General features: G+C 41.0%; 1 protein-coding gene and 1 long non-coding RNA gene across 10 annotated transcripts in view; one reads left to right on the forward strand and one right to left on the reverse strand.

Moving 5' to 3' along the window:
• Positions 1-22,557, forward strand: part of LOC147650731 (uncharacterized) — a 56,764-nt gene extending 34,207 nt beyond the window's left edge. For 4 of the 9 annotated variants that reach the window (XR_015275873.1, XM_086849333.1, XM_086849330.1 and 1 more), the window contains 3 exons: positions 1,229-1,358; positions 14,870-15,065; positions 17,832-22,557. Coding sequence is in view for 5 of the 9 variants with exons in the window: in XM_086849333.1 (XP_086705459.1) it covers positions 1,229-1,358; positions 14,870-15,025 (286 nt within the window). In the remaining 4 variants the exon portion in view is untranslated. Of the gene's footprint in view, positions 1-1,228; positions 3,605-14,869; positions 17,324-17,831 lie in introns of those variants that run through there. The other 5 variants (XR_015275874.1, XM_086849331.1, XR_015275872.1 and 2 more) reach the window with 5 other exon arrangements.
• Positions 12,889-14,388, reverse strand: LOC147650732 (uncharacterized). The gene is made up of 2 exons (XR_015275886.1): positions 14,354-14,388; positions 12,889-12,928 (listed from the first exon to the last, which is right to left on the reverse strand). It is a non-coding gene; the product is annotated as an uncharacterized LOC147650732 (long non-coding RNA).
• Positions 22,558-26,139: the final 3,582 nt, after the last annotated feature.

A 26,139-nucleotide genomic window follows, 5' to 3' on the forward strand; every position in this document is an offset into this window, starting at 1 on the left:
AGATGTTTTATTTCCCAGCTCTCTGTACTTCCTCCCCACACCCCCAGTTTTGTCCCTGGCAAAAATAATTAAATCTTGGAACAAGGGACAGAGAACAAGGAGAGAGAACAAAAGTTGGAGTGGGGAGATGTCTTAGAAAACCCAGTTTTTCACCGTGATTTTTAAAGTTTGGGGACATAGTTTTGAAAACAGAATATCATGCTTGCTTTGCTTTTAATTGAAAAGAACTCAGACAGCCCAACTCTTAATTAGCTTCCAGATAAAGAGGTTGTTAAATTACTGACAAGCAGAAGGCAAAATAACATAGTGTCATCAAAACAAATAAAATCACTATAGGAGAGCATTAACTGTACAGCTCCATCTTCGGTGGCTTTAACAGAGCAGAAACACCGAAACCATCAACTCAAGAGTTAAGAACTGCATCCTCCTTTTGTAGGGACTGAGAACAAAAGGCAAAGCTGTAGGCTCAGGGTTTCAAGCTTCCAACACTAAAATTAGTTTTGGAGCAACTGGAAGTGCAACACTGACAAGTCAATTCACAAACTAAAAAAAATTTAATAAAAATTATATTAGATTAAAAAAACCCAACTAGCCCAACTCTTTTAGTACCATTAAACTTCATCAGTTTAGAATGTGCACCTTGCTAACATGGAAAGTAATTAACTGAATCCAACTCTCAGACACTGGGCTCTGTTTAAGAATGGATTAATTCATGAATTATTTAAATCGATCTGAGATCAGATTACCACTGAAAAACATGGATCTGCACTCTTTCCACTCCCTGTGTTTTCTTGGTTGCTCCCTTGAAAAGGCTGTTTGGTGGGACCTGAACTGTTTGAAATCTTTCCTTTTACTTCTTGGCTTAAATTTCACTCAGATAAGCCTCTCACCAGAATTAGGATAAGAAAGAGAGGTGAAAGAGGAAGACAGGAGGGCTGAAATCTTCCTTTTATTGGCAAATAAAATCTTCCTTTTATTATATTTTATCCTGAAAGCAGTGTTGAAAAGGCACCTCACTTTTGCAAAGGTGTTCATTGTAGGAAATGTTAGGTGGGATGCAGATATTGGCCATATCCACAACAAAAGCTGTGCATAGCACCCCTCATTTGCCCCTTTGGATGGTTACTAATTTGTAAAGTCAAAGCGTATATCTAAGAACTTATTTACTTGTTTGTAGTTGTTAGCAGGTCCTTCACCCACCCTCCTGTCTGTGTGATTATGTTTACAGGGACAAGACCTGCCCAGATGAACACAGGCACCCCTGGGATGTTCCCTCTGTTCACCTTTGGAGTGTCAGTGGTCTGGGATTGCTTCTGGGGACGCTCAAGGAGTCAGGATTGCCCCGGCCACTTATCCCAGTAAGTGAGGAAGGGTTACGGAATCCTCTGTGCAATTTGAATATACTAGCAAAATGCTCATTCTAACTGCAAAAGAAGATGCTTTTCATCTTTTATCTTTCATTTTCATTGATGACATTCATGCCATAGTTCAGAAGACCGGCTTGTTCTTGGCTAAGACATAGTGCTTTTAATTTATAAATTATGTTTTTGTAGAAAAAGAAAAAAACCACTACATTCTGCCAATCATATTGTCCTTATTTTTTAATTACCACCACCAAAGAGAAAAGGCTTTAATGCCTAGAAGAAATGTGCATACATTTTCTACCACAAAGAAATTCATCAATGTTTAGCACAAGGCCTATAATTAATAGTTGTACTTTAAAATCCCAGCTAGGCTCATTGTAATTGTTTGCCAAGAGATACATACACTAGCACTGCCATACAGAATGCGTTTTTCCTATTGTTTCTAGTTTTAGTAGGTAGCAAGACTGTGAATACAAACCAATGTGGCCATGGCACAGCATTACCAGAACAACTGGCTGTAGCAGTCACTTCCTCTACAAAGATTCACTCCACATAAAAGTTACAAGTGAAAAAATGAAAGACACAATTGTCTCAACGCGGCCCACCCACTCCCCTGATCAACTGCCTGCTGCTCTCTGCTTTCTGCTCCTTATTCCCCACCTTGCTGTAGGTGCGGATGCAAAAAGCAAGCAGGGAACGGAGCCTGTGTGAAACTAAGTCACAGGCTTCTCACTCTGGCCTGAGAAAGTAGGAGAAAGAATCCAAACAGTCCTTGGTAAAGGACAACAATCTGCAGGTGGTGTTTAGTCAAGGGGTGATGTTCCAGTTAACCAATGCTGGTGATGTGTTGCTTTAATGAGCAATGAGAGTTTTACTTCTCAGACCTTCTCAAACATGTGTATAAAAGATTAAGAATAATAATCTTTTCTCTCTTGGACAATGCAGCCAAGGGAGTCAGTGGTGTACTCCTCACTGTTCCTAATACAGTGCGACACCTTGCCCTGCCTTTTTCTTTTATCTCAATTAGAACATAAGGACACTTTACAACTGCACTGAACAGACCCTTTCTTAGGTGCTGCTCACAGATCTCACCCTTTGTTTTCAAAGAGCTGATCTCTGTCCTGGCAAATGGCTGTGGGATAAAATTTGCTCACTACGTGCTCACTGGCAGAGAAACAAGGCTGATAAAAGGAAAGATGCTGCGAATGCACGGCTTAAATGAGGGGTTCCAAGACACAAGGCATGGTGGGTTCAGCTGACATTAATGTCCTCTGCTGTGTCAGTCTCCCCTTTCCCCACACTAGATCTCTGCCCTATTGCAAAAGCAGCTGAATGCTCATATGCTTACTCCAGTCAGTCTAAACGTTCCAGTTACACAAATGTTTCCTTTATGTCAATGGGGGGGGTGCCAAAATTCACCTCTGCCTTGTGTATCCCTTTGCCTACCTGCTTGTTCCTACCCCTAGAGATCTCCACTCTCATTTGTGTCAGTACAGCCACATGTGGAAGCTGAGTAACAGAAACCTACCTGGGTTAAGGTAACGGGAACTTTGATTTTTCATTTAAACCAAAAGGTGGGTGGGATCTTGCCAAGAAGTCAAGTGTGAGCAGGGATGACTGGGGCACAGGCAAACATTTCTGTGACATAACAGGAGAAGCACCTTTGAGCAGAGGCTGCACTGGTGATTTGGCAGGGATGGCCTCCACTGTCACAGTCACATCTGCCAGGTCTCAGCTGACACTGTCAACTTCCAAGGAAATAGCACAGGTGAGGTCTGTTGGAAACTAGGCCTTTTATTTACAGTCTGGCTCACTGACCTTAACAGTGCATAGAGAAAAGGTTTGAAGTGAGTTTTGTTAGCATCCTTTCCAGTGAGCCTTTCCCCAAGCTGTGTTTGTTTCTCTCTGTTGATGCCATGCTAATGGCAAGCTGACCCGTGCTGGAAGCCAGGAAGAGAATCCTTGTCTGCAAGCAACAGACATGGAGGAGAGAGCAGTTTACTAAACATGATACCATATCTGAGGAGCTCAGATGCAGCAAGTTCATTTTTCATGCTGTCACATCCATGGAACCCTGTTCCTGTGCTTACACAAAAGATTTGCATGTGCATCTCTGTGCCCATTCACTCTTCCAAGTTGTGCTTGGTGAGGAAGTGGAGGTTTGAGTTAGGAGCTCCCTACAGTCTCTGAAGAAACAAATCCCAGATATCATACACAACACCATTTTTCAGTACTGCTGCTATGGTGAACTGCTTTAGACCAGAGTAACTTGTGACAGATTAATAGCATTTGCCTGAAATACCCTCTCCCAGGAGCTTCTGTTGGTCCTGCAGGGAAGTGTGAAGTAGGTTTTGCTGACTCAGTGGCAGGGCTGACTTTCTACCCCACACAGATGCAAATCAGCTTGGAGTATTCTTCCAACAGCAAAACCCAAACTTACATTTAAGGACAGGCATGGGCAGGAAATGGTACAAACCCTGAGTATAGCTAAGCCTAAAAACAAAGCTTATTGTTATTTTCAGAATATTGTTAATTCATAAACCAAACTTCAGAAATATGGCTTTGATCTTAATGTGTGTGTAGCTTGAAATAAAATTGGGATCTCCAGCTGTTTACAAATCTGCTAGTTCAGGAAGCAGAAAAATTGAATCAATTATTTGTTTCCATGTCTACTCCCAGCTCAATTTGTTTGCAGCTTCTACAGAGTAGAGACATTTGTTTCTCCCCTGAAGTTGTATAGGACCAAGGAATCTCAGATGCACACAGCAAGCCAAGGGCAATTGCTGTACAAATTAGAATGTTACTAGTCTTGTGTACTGGTCAATATAAACACAACCCTCAAAACTTTTGTTGCCACCTGACACTTAAAGATCCTGACAGGGCATGGAGGGTGGGTTCCCACTCTGGGCTAAGAGGTCTTGCTCTTGTTCTCCAGAGCAGCCAGCCCTCAGCCACAGCTTTTCTTCAGAAACATAATAATAATCTTCTACTCTTGCCCTCAGTGATGACTGTCTGCTTTTTGTATTCAGTTCCAATTAGTTTTTAAAATAGGCAAGGGAAGTTTCAAGCTGTGAAGTTTGTAGTCCAAAGCTTATTAACCTAAAGAAGAAAGTTCAGATCAACACAGTACTGGTTTTCTTTTCTGTAAATTATTTACATCCTGATTATCTGCCATTTTTGTCTTTCTTTATAAGTGGAGAGTTTGGCTGCTGGAAATCTATCCAAAAGCACCCTGTCAATTTGGTCAGAACTGTCAGCTGTCAGTCTTGTTGAGGAACAATCCATAGAGATGAACGCAGATGAACATACTGTACACATATCTATAAATAAAACTTTCTATTTCATTTGTGCATTATATATGCACCTACATGCATACAAGGCTATAAATGAAAATTAGTATCCTGTACACGGAGTTGAGTTGTACTCAGATATGCTAACTGTCTCTCTCTCTGTTTTCAGAAGTTTTCAGAAGTATGTACATATTGTCAGTATATCCATCCTACATCTAGGACACCATATTTCTAACACAAAACTTTTGGCTCTCAGGAATACCTTCCATTAATGGATACTGCTCCTGAGAGACAAATGTTGGCTTTGGTGCTGGTTATTTTCTGTGTGTGCCTAACATCAAGAGGACAGAGTGGACCCTGCTCTCAGGGTTACACAGTTCCAGAAAAAGTTTTTAGGTAACTTTTGTTTTAAGCATTTTTCATTTATTCTTACAGGACCTCTTTCTGCAAGATGCTTCTTCTTCTCATCAGGTTTGAATGATACTTAAGTTTATCTTCAATCTATTTTATTTCATAGGAGATGAAATAAATGTTAGTTTGTATTGTGGCCAGCAGGAGCCTCCAAACCCTTAACTGAGAGTTATGGCAGACGGGCCTGTGGAAGTTCCAGGAACCTGACATTTGCAGAAATCCAACCCTTAGATTTAAAGGAATTGCTTTGAACAACTTTAGGTAGACTTCTAAATGTTTCTCATTATATTGGCCAGAGTTAGTTTAAAGTTCATTCACTCCATCTTAACTACTACCCTCAGTAAACTATATAAATTTGGTTGAAATTACATACTCAGTTGTTGCTTGCTAATAACCCATGCATTAGGGGGAATTTTCACCAGTTTGTGATCTATAATTATGGACCTATTCAAAGTATTTACCTCAAATCTTGATAAACTGCTAGCTTTGGCTCTGTTTATTCAAGACACCGCTTTTAGAGAAGTTCTTAAGGAGACGTGTCTTGTACATGCATCACCATGTAAAGAGCAACAGATTACCACAGTCTGAACTATTGCTCATGCATTGTGCAATCTGGAACATAGCACAGCCAGGCCAGAATCACAGATGGTGTTTTACATGACAGCAGTCACGACTATTGGCCCTCGAGTCATTTGGAAAAAAACGAAAAAAAACAACCAAATCCTCAACATCTACCAGGATCAGGTCATACTGGAGGAGACAAAAAAACAGCATCACTGGTTTATAAACATCTGATTTACAGCCTCACAGGTAATTATGGTACAGCTGGTATGAAAAATTTCAAACTAACACTTAAATATTAAAGTGAAGAATTAGCTTAATCCAACCTACATTGCCCTCTCTGCATTATATCATGTCATTTTGATATGAGAAGGTCTGGAGCAAAAATATTATTTTGGCAGGTTTTAGGGACCAAGTCAGTCCCAAAATTCCTTCTTCAGGCATTTGCATGTACAGAGACTTTGGTAGCTTTTCAGACAGTTTTTTCAAAGACTTTGGTAACTTTCAAACAGCCAAAGATGTTGTAGAACAGGTCTTCTATGTGATAAAGGCAATCCAGACCCCAAACTTGGGTGATTCTCTGACATTAAAACTAGGCCTTGAGCTAAATTCATAGACTGGCTAAGGAGCATCTCCTTACTGAAACAGGCATCTTCACAGAATTACCCAAGAACAAAGCTCTTGGTTCAGGAGTGGCCAGAGCACATTTCACTTTTGTTTTTCTAAATGTCTCAGTTTTGGAAATTTATCAAGCTCGAATAGGTAATTGATGTGAGGAAGCATTAGATTTCAGGTCACTGTATCCTGTGTGCTGCTCTCAAACCACTTGCAGCAAATACATCCAGAGTGTCAGACACTCTGGTTCATCCAAACCTAAAGCCAAGTCCCTGCAAGGACACGCTGAACACACCCTTACTTGCACAGGTGAGGCAAAATCCCACCTTAAAAAGGCCAAAGTGAGTACATTTCTACCCAAGTACCAGAGATTTACCCAATTTATCCAAAGCAGTTGCTCAGAAATAGAGTCCACATAGTTGTTAAACTATGCAGTTAGCACAGCACAGAAGACAGTTTGTATCCATCCTTGTCTCTGCCTGTGAATGCCCCCAGAAAGATCCCCTAAGTTAAACTCCATGGAATGCAAATGAGACAGGATGGTGTTTGTAAGGAGTCCTTATGCCTGACACTTAGGAAAAATATCTACAATGCAAAGCATGTCATACTGCTAGTGGGAATTGCAGGAGGAGAGGGAACATTTTCTAAGACATCTGCAGGGAATACTTTATGAATTGATTGTGTTTTCTCTTAGGGGGCAGTTTCATCACTTCATTATCTATGATATTTTAACAACCATTTTTAAAATGGTTTTCAAAAGAATGAAATTTAGAATCAAGAGGACATGTGATCCCAAAGGAGACGAGTGTTTTGCTTAGGTAGCCACCCATAACATTGGGGCATCTCAAACAGAAGTAGGAAAAATAAAGGAGTCTATGGAAAAATTAGAGGCTGAAAAACCAAAATGGAAAAAAAGACAGTATAAATTTCTTATTTGTTGAATTGAAAAGTGCTCTGAGAAATTTAAGCTAAGACAATAAAAGAGTAAAGGGGCCATTAAGATAATGCCCATAGTATTTCCCTGCAGACCACACTGTCCTGCTGTCCATTACACTGCAACCCAGAATAACTGGACTAAACCCAGCAGAAGCAGCCACATTTCCCTGCAGGTATTACTCTCCAGTAAACAGTTAAGCCAAAATTGGAAGCCTGAACCTACTCACTCCCTGATCAGAACACAAGACTTGTCACTGCCACCCTGGCCCTGGTCTGCTAAAATCCATTGGGTTTGTTACACTCGCAAAGGTGCAAGACTGGGGTAATGCCGAGTAAACTGAGGTGCAGTAGCTCAGAGAGGCTGCTGATTTAAAATTTCCCTTTAAAATTTCCTTTCACCTACCTAGGTTTTTCACCATAGCTGCTGAAAACTGTTCTAACACATACAAAGTCCAGGTGTTCTGGGCACCGTGCTCTGCAGGTCTCCATGAACTTATCCAGCCATAACCAAATCCTGTTAACAGCCTCACCCCCACATTTACCCCATTAACAGGCAGAGAAATTGCAGTTCCTGGATGTACAATAATAGATAGCAGCTGGAAATACGCTCTCCAAAAGAAGTGTAGGTTTAGTGGATTGCTCCTCACATTGTTTCCAAGTGTCTTTGATTGACAACTTGAGAGGAAACACCAAAACACTGAAGTCTGATGTGGCTTCTTGATACATATCATGGAATTTAAAGACAAAAGGTTTAGGTCATTTGATGAGGTGGGGGAGAACCCATCCAAACCAGCCAAAGAGCAGGGCAGAAAGGTTCCCAAAAAGAGGTGCTTTTCCATCACTCTCACAGTACAGTCCTGTAGCTGCTGGCCAAGGCACAAGCCCTCTTTTCCCAAGGGCAGAAGTATCCTGTTCTCTTACTGCCTAACCTGCCTTTAACTGCTCCTGTTGTTTGCTTACCAATCAGATCTGTACAGGTTTCCAGGAGAGAAACAATCTAAACCCAAGTGCTTCCTAAAATCAATCCAGCTTTCCCAGTTTACTGAAACACATGTGGTGCCCCAGTAAAGGGCTGGAGAGCCTGGCTGCTATGCCCTGCCTGCTGCTGTCCTCACTTGGAATGAAAATCAAACTGTTTCTGCTGACTCCCACTCCTAACCATTTGGGGCAGAAAAGGGATTCCACTGAGCAAAGAAACCAGGAGGGCACAGGCGTCGGCAAAGCAGCCGAGGAACAGAAGGCAGCATTTGTTTTGACTGATACAACCTGACAAAAGCCAAATAATGTGTCCATTTGCACAGCTGCATTGTGCTGTAGATGTGGCATGGACCACACAAAGGATATTTAATGTAACGAAGCGGTAATACAGAAAGGCGAGTTTTTTCCAGGTTCACACATAAAAATTTCATATCTATTTCAAAGAGATTCACACCACCATTTTAGGCAAGCTGGTTTTTTTAGAATTAAGCATATGATGGGTTTTATTGTGCAGAGTAGCACGGGTCCACGTGGGATCAAGCTGTGTACAGTGATAACAGTAGTTGTTGTATTTTAGAAAGTCTAGTGGTTGAAACCTGGGTTGGTAAACCACAGAACATAAAGAAATGCCTGTTCACAGCTGGTTTAGGTTCCCAGAAATGTGCATGGCATGGTCAGAGGAGGAATGCTCAGGGAGAAGTAAGCAGCTCCAGTGTTAACCTTCACTGCTTCACTGGGAAAAGCAAATCATCATCTGGTTACCTTTTTGATGAAGGAAAGGGTTAAAAACCAAGTGTAACTGAAAAGAAAATTTCAGCTTCACTGAAGAGACACAGAAAAGAAACCAAAAATCAAAACAACACCACAAACCTATCTGCACAAAGCTGTCTGGGACTTTGATTACAAATGGGCCTGAAGTGGAATTGCACCTCACCAAACAGAGCTGGGGCAACTATTAACTGGAGCACAGAGAAACTGGGCTGCCTCACAAGGGGAATCCCACCACCAGCACAGCCAAGGCCAGGCTCTGTTCTAGGCTGCCACAAGGATTCAGACTTACTGAGCACTAAAGCAAAGGAATGCTAGAACCTCTTAACTGTGCAGTTTGTTTCTCCTCCCCCCCTACCTAAGGACTGTCAGACCTTACTTTCCTGCTTAACAGGTGAGTAATTACTTTTCAAATTTACAGCAATCTATTGATTGAAAACATATAATTTTGAAATTATTATTACGGCAAACTTATGATATTACATGATTCAATCTGCCATTATTTTTCAAAAGCAAAATATTTTGATTGAGTGAATCCATTTCCTTAATCTTCAAAACAGGACAGTTGAAATAGCAATTTCCCAAGAACAGCAGAAGCATAAAATATCCTCTGGCAGCTTATCTGCAGGGTTTAATGCATGGTCTGCTAGAGCACTACCAGGGTGGGCTGTTTTCTATGCACAGTGTGCCTTATTGTATGTGCAATTATTGTCCTAATTGCTTTAGGACCTAATTGCTGTTACACTCTTGAACCCAAGACAGAAGTGTTTTGTTGTGTTTTATCATGGTTTTATTGTTGTTCTTATTGTTGTTGTTTTAAATTAAAGAAATAAACAGATACCCCTGCCATGCCCCACCACATAAGAAGCAACCCTTAGATCACAGCTGCACTGAGCTAATCCAGCATCAAAAGGGTGTAGAAAACTGACTTTTCAACCACTTCACACACTATTCCTCCTCCCCAGGGATGGCAGGGCACACTGGCACTTCTCAGTTATTTCTCTATAAGAAGAGGGATAAAATTTTCATCATACACAAATTAGAGGGTCCCCAGCCACCTCTCCTTGCAGTTTCCTCCCATTCACATCATGTTTTCTGAACATGATTACAGTCCCCAGGATCTAAAACATCCTAGGAATAAATGTAGGCTGCTTTGCTACAGGACAGCAAGTCCTTGGTCTTGGACTATAAAGGAGACAGGTCTGAAAAAGATCCATGGGGGTGTGTCGAGCCATGGGGCTGGCTCTGTACAGGAGAGATCACCCAGGAGTGCCAGGATCCACAACAGCCACAGCTTCACTTGCACTAAAGCCAGCACATTATTTCATAATAATTCATTATAACTGATGTGTCCCATAAAGTCCTGGTGAACCAGGACTCTGCCACTGAAATGTACACTTCTGCAATACACAGGATGTCTAAAATACAGAGGAAGTTTTCTTTCCTTTTCTTTGTCAAAACTTGCTAGCTGCAAGGCAGTACGATGGCACACGCTTTTAGGTTAAAAATTTACCATGTTCTACATTCTTCTCACATGAAGAGGACAGCATCAATTGCTTTTGCAATGTGCAAAAATGTACAAACAGACTATATTCTCCTGGGCTGAGGCTTTGTACGTACAGTCAGCTAGACAAAGAGGCTGGTCTGGGGCCTCAAAATGTGTTCCAACTGATTTCCAGCTCCTCTGCTATGTTGACATTTTCCTGTGACAGGTCTTTTTTGCACTGCACAGTTAGCTTTGCTTGGAAAAATGGAATTATTAGCTTGTGTACAACTTGCTCAGATGATATATGATACCTGCCCTGTCAAAATATGTATCTTAATTAGTTAAGACAACAGGCATTTTCCAGACCTGTCCTGTCAGATAACATATTCTAACATAAGAGAATCTTAAGGGTGATTTCACCTACACAGCTTTAGTGAGACTGTATTTCACCTTCTACAAGCAAGTCTTTCCTTTACCTTCTTGGGGGCTGATACAGCTTATCTTCAGGTCACTGAATATTATGAGACATCATTCTTACAGCTTTAGTAATTTTTATTGCTTAAATATTTAAACAACAAAACCTCCAGGGATGCAGAATTGCAGTAGAATACCTACCAGAAATTTAAGGTGGAATCCATGACAGATACATTTTAATTGTTCTTTGGTGTCCCCTGTTCCCTGTCTTCCTAGAACAGCATCATTTAGTAAGATAAATCCCAATAAATTTAAACATAGTATTATTATAAAATAGAGGGATCACAGCACCCTGTGTGAACTGTGTAAGTTTATGCTTTCTAGCACCAGCAGAGCAAAAAAACAAAGACAACCTTACAAACCCAGCCAAGCAACACTGTTCAAACAGAGCAGGGACCATGCTCCTGCAATACCTTTATTGTGCCAACAGAGCTCTCAGTACAGGTCACAGAGAGGATGGTTATGTGCTCTCCTGTTTAAGTTTCTCTTTTTGAAATGAAACTGAATGTCTGGTTTGTTGGATTTACAGCAATTGGTACAGGGACAGCCAGAATTTATTGATTTAGTGTTCACTGTATTATATTTATCAAGTAATGAAGGACATAATAAAATCTGATTTAAGGTAGCAAGATTTGTACTCACACAGCTGCAATGCCAACAGCAAACTCCTGAACTTGGTACCCACTAACACAACAAAGAAATGCAGTCCTCTGACAGACAACACAGTGCAATTTTTATTTTTTTTGGGGTAGAGGGGGAAAAGGTAGGGTGCATGGGTGTTTCTGCTAACTAGGGGAAAGGAACCACACAATCTGGACAGCAGCCACTCCACTACTGGGAGTAAACTAACCCAGACAAGCTATAGCTCCAAAATGATCAGCTTAGCATCAGCCATTTCTACACCACGTGCCAATCACCCTTACTTTGTCCACTCAACTCATACAAACTGCAGGTGTTGTGGTGCTTATAACCTATTTGCTGCTCCTATTCCTTCTGTGCAGTAAATTGCTGACCATTTCTCATTCAGTAAGTCTGTTAAAAGCAAGAGAAAAGACACACCTGTGAGATGTTCAAAAACAATGCAAACAAGGATTCAACTGCTGTGAAAGGCTCCTATTTATAAACATGTTGCAGGACTGGCTGAATTGGTCTTGGATTCCACTAGTGTGTGACAGTTCTAGCTGCAAGCTGTGCTTAGAAGGTCTGAGCAGCAGCAGCTCTCAGAATACCTGACTTTTGCAATGAATGAATAGGAATTGTAGGGTAATCAGGAAAATGGACATGAAGAATCATTTGAGACTTGCAAAACCTGGGAGACCATTTAATGCAGTTATAGCTGACTGCATGAGCTCATTAGCCTCCACAAAGCTCATATAGCCAAGAAAATAACAGAAATACTGCAGGTATCACAAGTTTGAGTTTGATACTAGCCTAGCTAAGTGTCCCCTCTCTTGCATGCACACGTGGAGACAACTTCAAGGTGTGTCACATTTGAGGGGACTCAGCTTGGTCTGTGGTGTCAAAACAGGGACTGGATAGGCAGGAGCTAAAATCAACACTCCATCCATGAGCAGGGCACCCACAGAAACTCTGGAACCATCTGTGGATGAACCAGCTGTACTCTTGTCATCAGGGTAGAGGGAGCCTGTTTCTCTTGTTTCTCCTCCATCCCTTCCTTTTGCTTTGTAAGGAACTGCAGATCTGGTCCTTAGTAAGTACAAAGTAAGTTTTCCCCATAACCTCTGCCACTCCTAAATGTCTTACTTTGATTTTACCAATCTTGTTTGGTAGAAAACCTCTAAGTCTGAGGGATTTATTATCTGCAGCTTTCCAAGAGCCATGAGGAATGCAGGAATATGCAGTGTCAATCCTTGTCCTGAAGCCCCCTTTAATTGCTGCATGACAGGTTCCTTCTAAGTGCCTCTGTATTGCTGGGACCCTTCACAGAGAGAGCACTAAGAGTAGTCATACCCCTGCATGGGTAATGATATAACTGTTGCAGTCATTTTTCTTTTCCTTAAGTTTTTATTTTTTATTCTCCTTCCCTGTGAAACAAAGAAAGGTTGTTAAAAAATCTTGAGCACAGTCACACAGTAACTGTAATGGTAACAGACCACAGAAATCAAGCATTCGCATCAGAAAATACCGCTGCATACTCTGGAGGAGGTAACAGTCTATTTTTTCCTCAAGAAAATATTTCCTATAATAAATATATCTGGACAGTTTACAAAGTCCTCAGAGGCTAACCAGTTAGCTGTAACAAGTTCTACACCTGACACATTTTTCTTCAGGGTTACTTGCTTCATTCAGAGTTTTAATGTTTAAATAAACCGCTGCCCAAATCAATAACTTATGAGATCATTCACTCTGGGAAAGTCCTTCAATCCTTCCCCCCTGTTTTAAGCCAATTTATATGCTATGCTACAGCTACCTCTGGCTGCATTTCATTACCTTCCCACTCCATCTTGTAGCAGCCACTCCATAGTTTTGGCTACTGTGTTCTCAGCAAGGAGGTCCACAATAGTTTACTTTGTGCCAGCTTGTCTCAGACAGCTGGGATGTCCTTCTGTCTTGTCTCAGGGTTTTAGATCAGTGCTGTATTCCAGCAGAGACAGTGAAATCTGAGGCCAAACAGCTGGAATGTATCCGCTAGTCTTTCCTAGTGACAGTAACTGAAGAGGTATCATTGCTGTTGGCTTTGATAATCTTAGATAAAGCAGGTGTGGGAAGAAACAAATCTAGCCAGTATTGATCCAATCCTATCTTATTTACTTCCCAGCACCAAGTTTGTAGACAGCTCATCTCCTGCTGTGACATTATTTAAACATACTTGTAGTGTCTATTAACAAAACAGTTTTCCAAAGACTTCAGACTTTGAACTACCTTAAGAACACAGAACTGCTATCCCCTTCAAAAACCACGTAACTTGAATGATGCACAGTCCTAAGCCAGAAAAGTATTTAAGTAAATGTTTTAAATGAAACTGGTGGGTATTGCCATGCTAATAGAGATGGGGCCACTCATACACTTGAACCTCTTCCATAAATGGAAAGGCTCCTTCTGTGGTCAGGGGGGCTCACTTGAGCAGCAGCAGGTGTACATCATATCCAATTTCCACGTCCTTCCCAGGCATACAGCACCACAATATCCCGAGATCCACTTAGAAGCTTGGCCTCGTAATGTGAGGACACAGAGGCCACAGAACGTGCTTCACCTCAAACCACTGAAAATTGGCAGTGGCTGTACAGGTGAACAGCCTGGACGGGATCAGTTCCAAGCCTTGCCTTTTGCCTGCTCACCCCAAGGTCGAGGAGCCTGTTTTCCAGTTGTCTGGAAACAGCACAGTTCCCAAAGGGAGAGGCAGTAGCCAGGAAATGCCTGCCCTTAATGCTCTGCACAGCCTCAGGCTCCTGTTCATTTATCTGAGACTCTCAGCTGTCAATATGAACATTCATACAGCAATTCTGTACCTCTTGGAGAAGACCTTTTACAGCACAGCTTTCTGGTGGAACCTACAGGAAGAAACAAAACACCACAAAAGAGGAGATAGAGAGAAGAGCTGTCATGCTTCCCTGCATCTTTTTCAAATGCAGGAAGATCTCCCCTTTAAAGCCTTAACTGAAAAAGTAGGAGTAAAAATAAATTACTTTGGGAAAGTTTTTCCGCTTATGCCTCCCCTTCTCTATAGAAATAGGGTTGCATTTCTCTGTAGATGAACTGGAATCATTAAAAGGAAGGGAAACAGATTTCCCTCAGGCTCACTTCTAAATACACCACTGGCCTACCTTAAGTAATGGCCCTCATTTACCAAACTGCTGAGGGCCTGGCTGTTCCCACTGATTTCAGCTGACTCCACTTGAACTGCTGCATACACTGAAAGGCCCTTACTCATCACTTACAAGTTTGAGGTTCCTGCTTCTGAAAACCTGCAAAAATCCTGAAAATTAGTGGACAATATCTTACATTAATTTTTCAAATCTCTCTAGAAACAGAGCAATAGTGGAAATACTCAGCCACAACATCAGATATGTGCCAGTGAGCCCCAGATGAGTGGCGGATGGCCACCCCTCCTGCTTCTTCCATCTCCACCAGCTGTTGGAGTGCACAGCCCAGCCTTGGAGCACAGCAAGCGCTGCAAATAGACAGAGCTGCTTCTTCTCTTAATCTCTGAGCAGCTGACAGGTAGGTCTGAGTTTCTCTCCTTTTTTCTACCAGTACAAGATGGAAAGGAACATGCTTCCATTTACAGAAAATCTTTGTACTTAGCTACATAAACTCATGAAGCAACTGTTGGGAAAAAAAGTGCAAATTACATGAAAAAATGAAACAAATATAAAGAGAAAAACTCCCCAGTCCAGGGAAGCATCCAGAAACTACTCATTTGCTGCTGCTTACTGTGCTGAGACTACGAACTTAGAGATACAAGAAGAAAGAAAAGAACGAGAGATCTTTAGTTTAGAATAATTTTTTCCCCAAGAAATACTTGAACCCTTTTTATTTTATTTCTGCTTTGGGAGAATGAATTATGTAGACTTTATTCTACCTGTCAATCACTGTGGACAGTAGCCTTCCCTGGCAGCCCAGTCATTAGGAGTAGTTAATACATAACCCTCTCCTCTGCCATCTTACAGCCAAAAAGCTCCCAGCTAATGAGTTTCATACCAGGGCATGATGAGGTCACCTTAAAGTAAAATATCAGAGAAGAATACTGGCCAGAAATATATCAGAAATTTTTGCTTCATCCATGCCTGTAAAAATGTTTTTTTTTACTGCCAAAGAAGCAAATTAAAAACACCTTTAAAAGCCAACTGAAAAATATTAGAACTTTCTTCATTTGGGAGAAAAAAGTCCAGTAGAACCAAACAAGGAGTTTCTTAGAGATTTTCCCAGATTACCAGGAAAGCTGTGGAAGAATGATTAAAGAAAACATCACAAAGACCCAGGAAGATTCTGTCTCCAAAATACTGTCATCCCAGAATAAACCTGTCCGTTTGTTACATATCCAGGTGGTGTTTTCCTGTAGGTTTTAAGATATTTGACATGCAGTTCTACCCTTGAGATGTGACACTGTGAAGATGGTACCTTCTTACTCAACAGATCATCTCTGCATGGATTTTCAGTCTCACCTCTGCTTATGTTGGGATTTCATCTGCCTTTCATCAGTATTGTGCTACAGATTCTGTATGATTCTGAAGGAGTTATCTATATCCTTAGGTTCACATGTCACTAGAGAACAATCCTGTTCTGGAGCATCTCAGGAACTGCTCAGGGACTGGGTCCTTTTTCAGCCAAAGGCTTGTATTGGCCACAAAGCAGTGCCAGCACTGCCAAGTGCAGGTCCTTGGCCCAGCTGAGCAACCTCATGGGCTTCAAACTCTGACACCACTTACACCAGTGCAACTTCTGGGAAAGCCAGAGTGGCACAGGTACAAATGAGAGCAGCATTTGCACTGCAAAAACATCTCCTGCATGAGCCAAGCAGCAGCTCCTTTCAGAAAGTCAATTCTTCTGCAAAACCAAGGGTCTCACAGAAAGCTTTTTAACCAAGTTTAAGGACTCAAGTGGCAAAATACGTGCAAAAACTTACATAGGCAAGAATGTAGGCCTCACTGATGCTTCTTTTGCTAAACTACTTTGTGATAGAACACTTCAAAGTAAATCAGCATCACCACAGTGTGTGTTTTCAGAGAGAAAGGGAAAAAACAAACAGATCTAACACTTCTTTTTGCAGTTGCTGGGTTTGCTGTACTGGAGCATACAAATTATCCAGTTTCATTCCCTGTTTCTGGAAGCAGCTTACATGGCATGGTTTGAACAGAGGCAGAAAACAAAGCTCTCCCTTGTGCTGCATTGAGCCATTTGTGCCAGACTTATCCTTGGAGAAGACCTTCAGGTTATCTGACAAAACCTCACAGCTTCATGTTTTGCCATCCAACTCACCATAATTTTATCTGAAACCAGGCTCAGAAAATAAACTCAAGAGAGGCACTCTTGAACTACTATTTGTCAAAGGAGAGAAAAAGTTTTTAATCAAACAGATACTTTTGTCTTTAAAAAGTAAAAAGTAGCATAAAGTAAGATCAAAACATCAACAGAGCCAAGTGTTCTGCTTTTTGTCCTCTTGCTCAGTGTAAAAGCACTTTCATTTGAATTTAAAGTCTGCTCACATAATCTAACACTGACTGTAAAGCAGAGGAAGGCAGAACGACAAGGACAGAGAGTGTGAGAGTCCATCTGAAACCAGACCAGTGGAAGTACACACACATGTATCTGTATTTTCTAGCACACTTCTTACTGATCTTAACTCATCCCCACCGTGCACAGCTAATCAGAAAAATGTCTTTGTACTTCCTACAGTATTGAGGGACAGGAAAAATGATTTTCTCAGGAATATAAAACCTCAACAGAAGACAGGGTATGACAGAAAGAAAGAAAAGAAAGGAACTTAAAAATAAACTAAGCTGTATGTTTGGCATGTGCCACTTTAAATAATTTGGAGGTTTTTTAGATTCAAGCTTAAGTAGGAGTATTTTAGGACCAATATTTCAAAAACCACCAAGTTACTACACACTGCTGGACTGGACTTTGGAAGTGAGTGCAATCTAAAAAGAACATGGGATTGAGAATAGATATAGCAAATCTCATTTTCCTCTGTTTTTTTGTTTACTGAGAAGCAAGCACGAAGAGAATAGCATCCTTTTACATAATTTGTAAGCCCTTTACATTTCAACTTTTAGAAGTCCCCAGACAGCAGAGAAGCATCAGCATCCATGCAGCTTGAGTATGCATATCCCTACATAAGGAGCAAACTTTTCAGGTTCAGCAGGTTCTGGAGATGAGGCTCCCTTAAAGTGTTTCAAATACACTTTATAAGTCAGTACCCAGAGCTGCAGACTCCTCATTCCTGCCTTGATTCAGAGGATTATTAATGATTTGTTACTGATACAGTTTCAGGATCAGCAATCAAAATCTGGCATGTCTGTGTGTGTGCCTGTTAATCTGTGCAAGTCAAAGGACTGACAGGAGAACTGGTACAGGCCCAGCTAAAGAAAATTGCTGAAGAAGCCCAAAGAGCCTTCAGAAAGTCTGCAGACCTGAGTTCATTTATCATAATTTGGGGACCATGTTATTCCAGCAGCTGGCAACAGGACAATTGAATATTCGCAGCTGTACAATATCCATGTAGAAAAAAAAGATTTTTAATATTTAAAAAAGGTAATTTTATGGGAGCACATGTCATTTTTCCAGTACAACACACAAACACCATGGTGGTTTTTGACACGGGCACTACCCAGACAGAATGAGAAGATAAAGAGAGATACAGAGATGCAGAGAGCACAAAAGTCTCTGGGGTCTGGGTTTTCACATATTAGGTCACTGGTGAAACAATGGAGCAGGACCCACATCCTTGGGAATCTTCTTCAAGGCCTTTCCCTTATGTCACTGTGGCTGAGAAAAAATCTCAGTATTTCTAACATGCATAATGATGGGATTCCATGGAGGAATATCTCATGGCTGGAAACCAGCTCACAGCAGTCTTTTATTTCTTATTTCAATGTGTCATCTGTTGAGAACAAAGAGAACCATCATGATATTAAAGCAAATTCTCTTTGACCCGTAGTGATCTCTAATTCACTGGACTCTGCAATTTGCTTTGTATTGGAGGTTAAGTATAGCTGCTGTAGCTGAGGACTGAAGGATGGCATTATATTACTGTTGTGTATGTCTCTCTGAAGCACATATATCTCATTTCTTACTAGAATGTACAGAGAAAGGACATTCAGAATGCATATTCATACTGGGATGTGCTCGTGCTCTGAAAATGACTTTAATATAAAGCAAAAAAGTAACAGCTTTGTCACACCATTTATTCTTGAGGAACAACACTTTAATTTGAATAGGATAATTCTGATAACCAAAGACAGGTTTTTACTTGTGTTGAAACTACTATTCTATTTCTACTGTGACCAATATGAGTTGCATGAAAGCTTTTTGTAACACCCAAATTGTATTCAAAACATATAACGAGGGCAGCTCTGACTCTGACACTGCATTGGATGCAGTAGATACAATGGAGATGTGCCTATCAACATATTATATACATTATAAATATATTCAATATATTTCCCAAACTAATTGGTTTGCCATCTAATTGCCCTTTACAAAGTAGAGCTGACAGGACCAACAGTGGCCTCATCCTTTCATTCAGTTTTTGGAAGACATTAGGAGCTCAGGTCTGGGTGTACCAGGTTAGACAATGAAGATTGATGAGGCAGAAAAGCCTGAAAAGACAGCCTTCTTCCTGAGACAGGACATCAGAGGCCTCTGTGTAGGATGTCTTTCATGGTAAAAGGCTTTCTCAGGGAATGCACAGCTCCTTGCTGCCCTACAGAAATAGCTCCGGTGGAACAAAAGTATCTTCAATTTGAGCAGTGTGAGAGCAGATTCTAACTGAAGGTGCAATCTTCAAAATTGCAGAATAGCAAACAGAAAGGAGCTCCCAGAGTAATAACTAAGATTAGACTTGCTGCTGCACAACACTTTGGCTGCAGGTTCAGGATATCCTTTCCAAAATAGTTCATTGCAGTGCCAGACAGAGAGACAGATGTCAATAGCTAAAGAGGGTCCTGTATAACAGACAGCTTTTCCTGCTTTGTTGAATATTCCCAATAGTCCAGCAGAAATGCAGCATGTGCCATGGAACAGAACCCTTTCAAGGACAGAAATGTGGACATAGTCATGAAATTCACGGCAAAAGTGAGGATTTAGGAGTCCATGTTTGGCAGCAGTCCTCTCTTCCCTAATGCACTAATCCAGTGAGAAGTGAGTTACCCATCAGTTACTGTGCAATTTCTCAGAACAGCATTTTAAGAAGACCTGAAGGTGGTTCAACCTAAGTTTGTCGGATAACACATATTGGAAAGCAAAATCTAACAACCAGGAGTGCCAAAATATCCTGAACAGAGAGGATGTTGAGCCTTAGTTTTGAAAAATAGGTGAACTGAAGCACATCTGCACATCCTAGGGATCTGTATATGCAGCAGATACACACTTGCAGATGTCAGGCTTGTCTGCCAATGCCACAACAACAAGGACAATTGCCTACAAAGCTTCTGGAAAGGACTTAAATTATTTTAATGACCTTTCTGCTTGCTTGTCAAACACTTTTCTTATCTGAGTTAAATGTCATTAACAACTCATTTGTTTAGTATTCAATTAAAAACAGAGGGGAATCAAACTAATCAGTTTAGGTTTGAACTGCATCCTTTTCCAGTTTGATTCACAGAAATTAAGCCTAGACTACATCTCACAGGTCTGCTTTATCCCTCTCGAAGATTTGTTTCTCTTACCCAGTGCATCTCTCGTTGTGGTAGGCAAAAATCAGCTCAGGCAGCCTCAACACCACTCTGCTGTTGCTAGATTTCCAGCAGTGCAGGAGATTGCTTAACATTAACTTCCTCCAAATCTCAACCTTCCCTTATATTTAAAACAATAGATAAGAGATGTTTCTATTGATAGGTAGTTTAGCAATGCTTGACAGTTTCTTTAACATCAAATTTCGCCAACAGTTCAAAATTTTCCTATATAAAGTGGCTGCCTCACCTAAGTTTTTATGGCCTGTTTATAGGCCTGAGAAAAAGGTATTTAAAATAAAAACGCTGATGCAACATTAACTATAGCAGGCATCTCTAGATAACATCTTTTGGTAACACCTAAAATGCCTGGGTTTTAAGGATGTTGTTATAATGAGAAAGGAGGGTACTTAGAGCTGCAGGTGGCATTGTTTCCAATCTAAGAACACGACTAGGTGCAGAAAATGATGTGGCTTTTATTTTCAAATAATAAGTAAGACTGTGATATATGTTGCTCTGAAAGGCTGTAGACAGAGAAACAGATGGAAAATGTGGCTTGTGAGGTGCCCCCCAGCCCAGGGAGGAGAAGATTTATTTCAGATAAGCATTATTAAAGTGAGAGGCGCGGCTGTAAAGCCCGGCTAGCGTGAATTGTAAAACGTCTGTCTCAGGTGATGTGCCCTGAGAGCCCTGGAAGAGTTTCCCCACCCCAGACCCTTGTGAGGGGCAGCCCAGGGAGTTCTGATTGGGTTTGAGCCCCTGGGGTTTCTCCCTTGCTGTGCTCCCAGTGGTTCCTGACCCTGAACTCCATCCTGGTTCTGTCCCTCAAAGCCTCTCACCCTGCCTCTGTTCAGAGCTCTCTGTCTCTGGATCTGAGTTTGTTCCCGTGCTGTATAAATGGTTTCCTGGGCAGAAGCCCGTCTGGTTGGTGTCCATGTTGGTCACTGGCAACTGCAGCTTCTCTGGACGTGATCCTGGCTGCAGAACACAACAGTTGCTGTCAGGGATGCAGCGCTGAACAACCGACTTTCAAACCCAAAATCCACATTCTGTACCACAACCTCCAGAGACAGGCCACGTGGCATTGCAGCAGCTCTGCCCTGGGATTTTGATAAATATTAGAAAATGTGCTCCTCAAATGTCTGATCCTCAGCATTTTCCCAGAGATCACTATGTCTGCACATACCAGAAGGAGAAGATGGTCTCTATAGTCCCTTCCACATTTCTCTGTAGAAATGGGCACCCCAAAGCACAACAGGATCCACCCCACCAAGGCAGCAAAATGGACACATAAACTCTCCAAAGCTTTTTCTTTTACACATACTTGAAGGATTAATTTCTTGAATGGAAAGTACCAACCTAACATAAAAAAAAGGAAAGGGACAAATGATTTATACATAAGACATTTCCTTGCTTGGAGCAGGATCACAGTTGGGCTCCTTCTCTAACAAGAATGAGGGATACTAGAAGCAGAAAACAATCTCAGTGTGTGCTTCAGGCACCTTTTTAGGGACTGCAGCAGTTTGTCAAGATCTAGATAAGAATCCATGGAAGACAAGAGCTGAGATGACCTGACTGGAGAACTTCGGTCTTGTTAAACCTAGGAGGAATTTGTTAGCTAAGAAACCCCTTATTTCCTGAAAAATCCTCACTCCTTCTGCTCAAATCTTTGTGTCTCACATTTGTACCACCACTTCCAGCGCCAATTTAGTGGGGCTCTTTAGGGCCTTATCAAGCTCATCAATATTTATCAATATTGCCTCTCAAATCAATCAATCTGACTGAAAACAAACACAGAAACAAACCTCACCACGCATATTTTCTGTTAGTTTTTTTAGGCAATGGTAATGGCTTTTTGTTCTGAAAACCTGAAAGCTTGGAGCTGAGCAGATTTTAGATGTAGCATGGTAAGAGGAGAAATCTGCACTCTTTACACAACTGGTGGGAATTCAGCTACAGCAATCACTCAAACACAGCAATGTCTGTTCAAGAGCAGTGTCACCACTGTATCAATCTTAAAGTATTAAACAAAATTGAAATGTTAAAAAGTGAAATGGCATAATACTGAAAAAATATTACTCCAAAGGTCATGTTGGTTTTCTTATAAGTTTCAACTGCTACCTGAGAAGAAAATGAAAATCTGAAATCACTTTTATAATAATTTTTGTTCTATGGGTTGTTTGCAAATAGTTCTTTTCTAGAATTACAGACACAATATCCTACATCTGATCTTGCAAACAGGAATGTGATCTATTTAATTTAGACATTTCAACTCTGAGTTTAGCTGTCAATACCAGAAATAAAGGAAAACAGCCACACAATTTTGTTTTGTTTTTATTCAGCTTGCATCGAATTTACATATGCATGTAACATTATAAAAAATTACTATGGAAGTAAAACACCACATAATAAATATATCTGGGTTGAAGAACAAGCACCTGGGCATCTCTAATTCTAGTATTCATTAATATTTAAATGAATAAATGGTTTAAGAGCTCAATATTCTAATATTCTCTTGTTTCTGCTTTCTGCGTGCAGCAGAGTACAAAATGCTGCCAGGCATTTCTGATTTATCCACTTGTAAAGCACAAGAAACTGCCAGGCAGAAATTAATTTGAAAATATAATCCCACAGTGCCACATGCTCCTGCCCCACTGCTCAAAAACATCATTGCTGTGGGGAGTTCAGCTGGACTCAGCCATGGCCTCTCCTTCCAGTGAGGCTGCAAACATCAACCACCACACTGCAATTCCCACTTGTTGCTTCAGCACAGAAGCCAAAGTTTTGGGGTTGTGTTCTTTTTTTTCCTTTCTAATTAACATTGCAAATCAGTACGAAAAGAATTTGCCAGATCTCATCTGTCAAAACACTTATGGATATTGTGTGAAATATGTGTTTCTACACTTCATATGAGATGCAAAAAGTGTGCTGAGGGAGACCTGAAGAGCAGTTAGCTTGAGAATTCTGACTCAAAAGATGAGCTCACCATTCTGTTCTTTATGAAATGGGTTAAGAACAGCATTTCCACAAAAGCCAAGGTTTCTTCCTTATTCAAGAAGCCTAAATCCTTGTGTTGTTTGGAAGCTGCTCCTGCTCACAAACCACATATCCAGCTTCTATCCAGATACAGGGAAATGGGAAAAGATGAAACTAAAGATTATTTTTATTGTTCTCCCTTTTTCTCTCTCATCTACCAAAGGACAAATTCTGCCTTGTGAGTCTCAGCGGAAGTACAGCTTTATCAATGTGGGAAAAGGAGGGTACAAAGTCAACATTAATCAAATACAACCAGTGGGTAACGAAGGGTGCTGTTGTAAGAAACCCTAACAGGCTGAATAAATATTGTACCACAGAGCCCTTCATTAATACAATTGATTTTCTAACCTTTTTTTTTTTCTTTTGATTTATATATTCTGTTATAGAAGTCTGAAGACATTAGTCTTGACCACCACTCCTCTCCAGTACACTTTTAAAATGTGTTTTATGTTAATCATAATTGGGAAATCAAGGCTTTTCTCCTTGCTTTGCTTCTAGCTTTTGGGGATTTATGAAGGTTGATTTTATAGTTTTTCCTTGGAAGGGCAGGAGAGATGAATCTGTAACAGAGATTTCTTTTCTAGCTCCATTGGAGGCTGAGGATGGCAACAAATACCAGAAACAGTTTGTACAATGTTCAGTTTCCCTGCCAGTTAGTCTGTAGCCTCTTCTTTTTTCTGTCGCTCCTCAGCAGTAAAAAAACACTGAGATGAAATTTTGCAGTGAAAAATCGTACTACAAATCCTACAGAAAGAATGAGCCACACTCTGGGAACTCAGCCCATGGGGAGAGGAGTAGCCATCCATTACCTACCTTACTGTGTCAGAGGGGATACTTTTTATTAAGCTTTTATGAGTTTTGGCAATGTCCTTGGGATCACTGACTTCCTGTCAGGCAGCAGAAACAGAAGCACAAACCATAAGAGGAGCTGCAACTCTGGTACTTGCAATGCAAGGGGGGCCTCTACATCACTGACAACATTTGCTTATTTGGGTGCTACATATTTCAGGGAAGAAAGATGTGTATTGGTTAAGATGTACTTGTAAACATGATGCTGTGTGCTGGACCTCTAGGTACAATACATGGCCACATAAATCTTCCTCAGTATGAAAACATTTGTATTGAATACTGGCTATATATAAACCTTAAATACTCCAGCACTTTAAGAAAAATCTATATTTTATGGATTAAAATATGCATAAGTTTAAATTTATCTGTGCATTTCTACTTTGGAAACTTCCTTGAGAATAACATTAATATTTATTACATTTTCCATGTCTGAGCAATTACATGGGCATAAATTCTTCAAGAGCTGATTCTGCAGGACCCGAGTGGTTACATGGTATTCTATTTATGTCAGTGGGATTGCAGGTAGGCACCTGTGCAAGATCTGTGCTCACCTTTAAGGCAGCCCATTCCTCTAAATTCCTCTATGGGCTGTGTTTGCATGGGCTCTGACATGCTTTGATACCTCTGAGAATTTATTCTCATTTTCTACAAGAAAATACAGATCTTTAAACAAAAATGGAATGAGCACATTGAATTATCAGGTTAGCTGCATCCTTGATTTCTTCACTGTGAGACCAAGGAAGGAAGCTTTCTATCAAGAGCACACCATCAGATGCTAAATACTTGCTTGTTTTCCAGAACTACAATTCAAATTTCTACTTGCAGCAAATCTGTAATGGGAAAGACATTGAAATGCAATTAAAAAATAAGATAAAGACCAAAAATTGTGGATCTATGCTATCTGCATCCCTGAAAGAAACTGCAAATCAAATTCCACTGAATGAAAAAGTAAATGATGAATCTACTAAGTGAGAATGATTCTTCACAAGATGAACAAATTAAGTTCCCAGTTCCATTTCAATATGTACTTCCTACAGAACTAAAACCCCCTCTCTCCTGGCTTCAGGAGAATGTGCCTTCAGCTGGCAAAGCCAGCATGCTAGCCACTCAGAAAGGTGACTTTTTTGGACAAATGAGGAAACTTTAATGAATTCCCTGCTCTGCAGACGGCTGTGGTATATGTTAGAGCACCTGCTGCAACTCACTTCATATCACATTGCAGTTATGAAAAATAGTTTGCTATTTTGGAACCCTCTGGCAGCCAAAGCGAATCACTGAGGGCCCAAAGCTCATTTATCTTTTGTCAGAACTGAAGCCAAATGAACGCCACCTTGCCCAGCAGCTGAAGAATGGGGGAAAAAACACTCTGCAAGTAAAAATAACCAAAAGAGCTTGCAAGAGTTGCAAAGACAGAGACTTCTGGCAGGTAATAAAAAGCTTTTCACAACTCACTCAAGCTTTTTAGACCAAAGTATTTCATTCAAAGTCCTGAGGAAAGCAGCAGAGAGGGGGGAAGGAGAGGGGGGAAGGAGGGTGGGGCAGGGAGGGAGAGCACAGAGAGAGATGCTGTGGAAGAGGGAGGATGGGGAGGAGAGGAAGTGCAGAAGGAGAGGCTGAGCCACACTCTCCCCATCACGGCCGGGTGACCTGCTGGCTGCATACAGAATTAAAGTTTAGGATTCTAGATCCAGGGGTCACACAGGCCCTGACAGGCACTCCACACCTCCAAAGCAGCACAGAGCTGCTTGGCAAAGCCTGTGATGGTTGGAGGTGGAAGAAATTTGGTACCATAAATTATGGATATAGGGACTAGCTGCTCTTTCAGTACTTTTAACCAACAGATACATTATCTGTGAGACAGACTCTCAAAGATCCACACTGCTTTGGCTTCCCACAGCTCTGCTGAAACCAGTACTTCCACCTTTTGGGTGTTGACTTCCTCCAGGATTTTATGTAGCTCTTCATATCTTACAAAAACCAGAGTGCAAGCTGATAAACTCACCACATATACCACAGTT

The sequence above is a fragment of the Cyanistes caeruleus genome, chromosome 13, assembly GCF_971803275.1.
Source record: "Cyanistes caeruleus chromosome 13, bCyaCae1.hap1.1, whole genome shotgun sequence".
NCBI classification, from domain to species: domain Eukaryota; kingdom Metazoa; phylum Chordata; class Aves; order Passeriformes; family Paridae; genus Cyanistes; species Cyanistes caeruleus.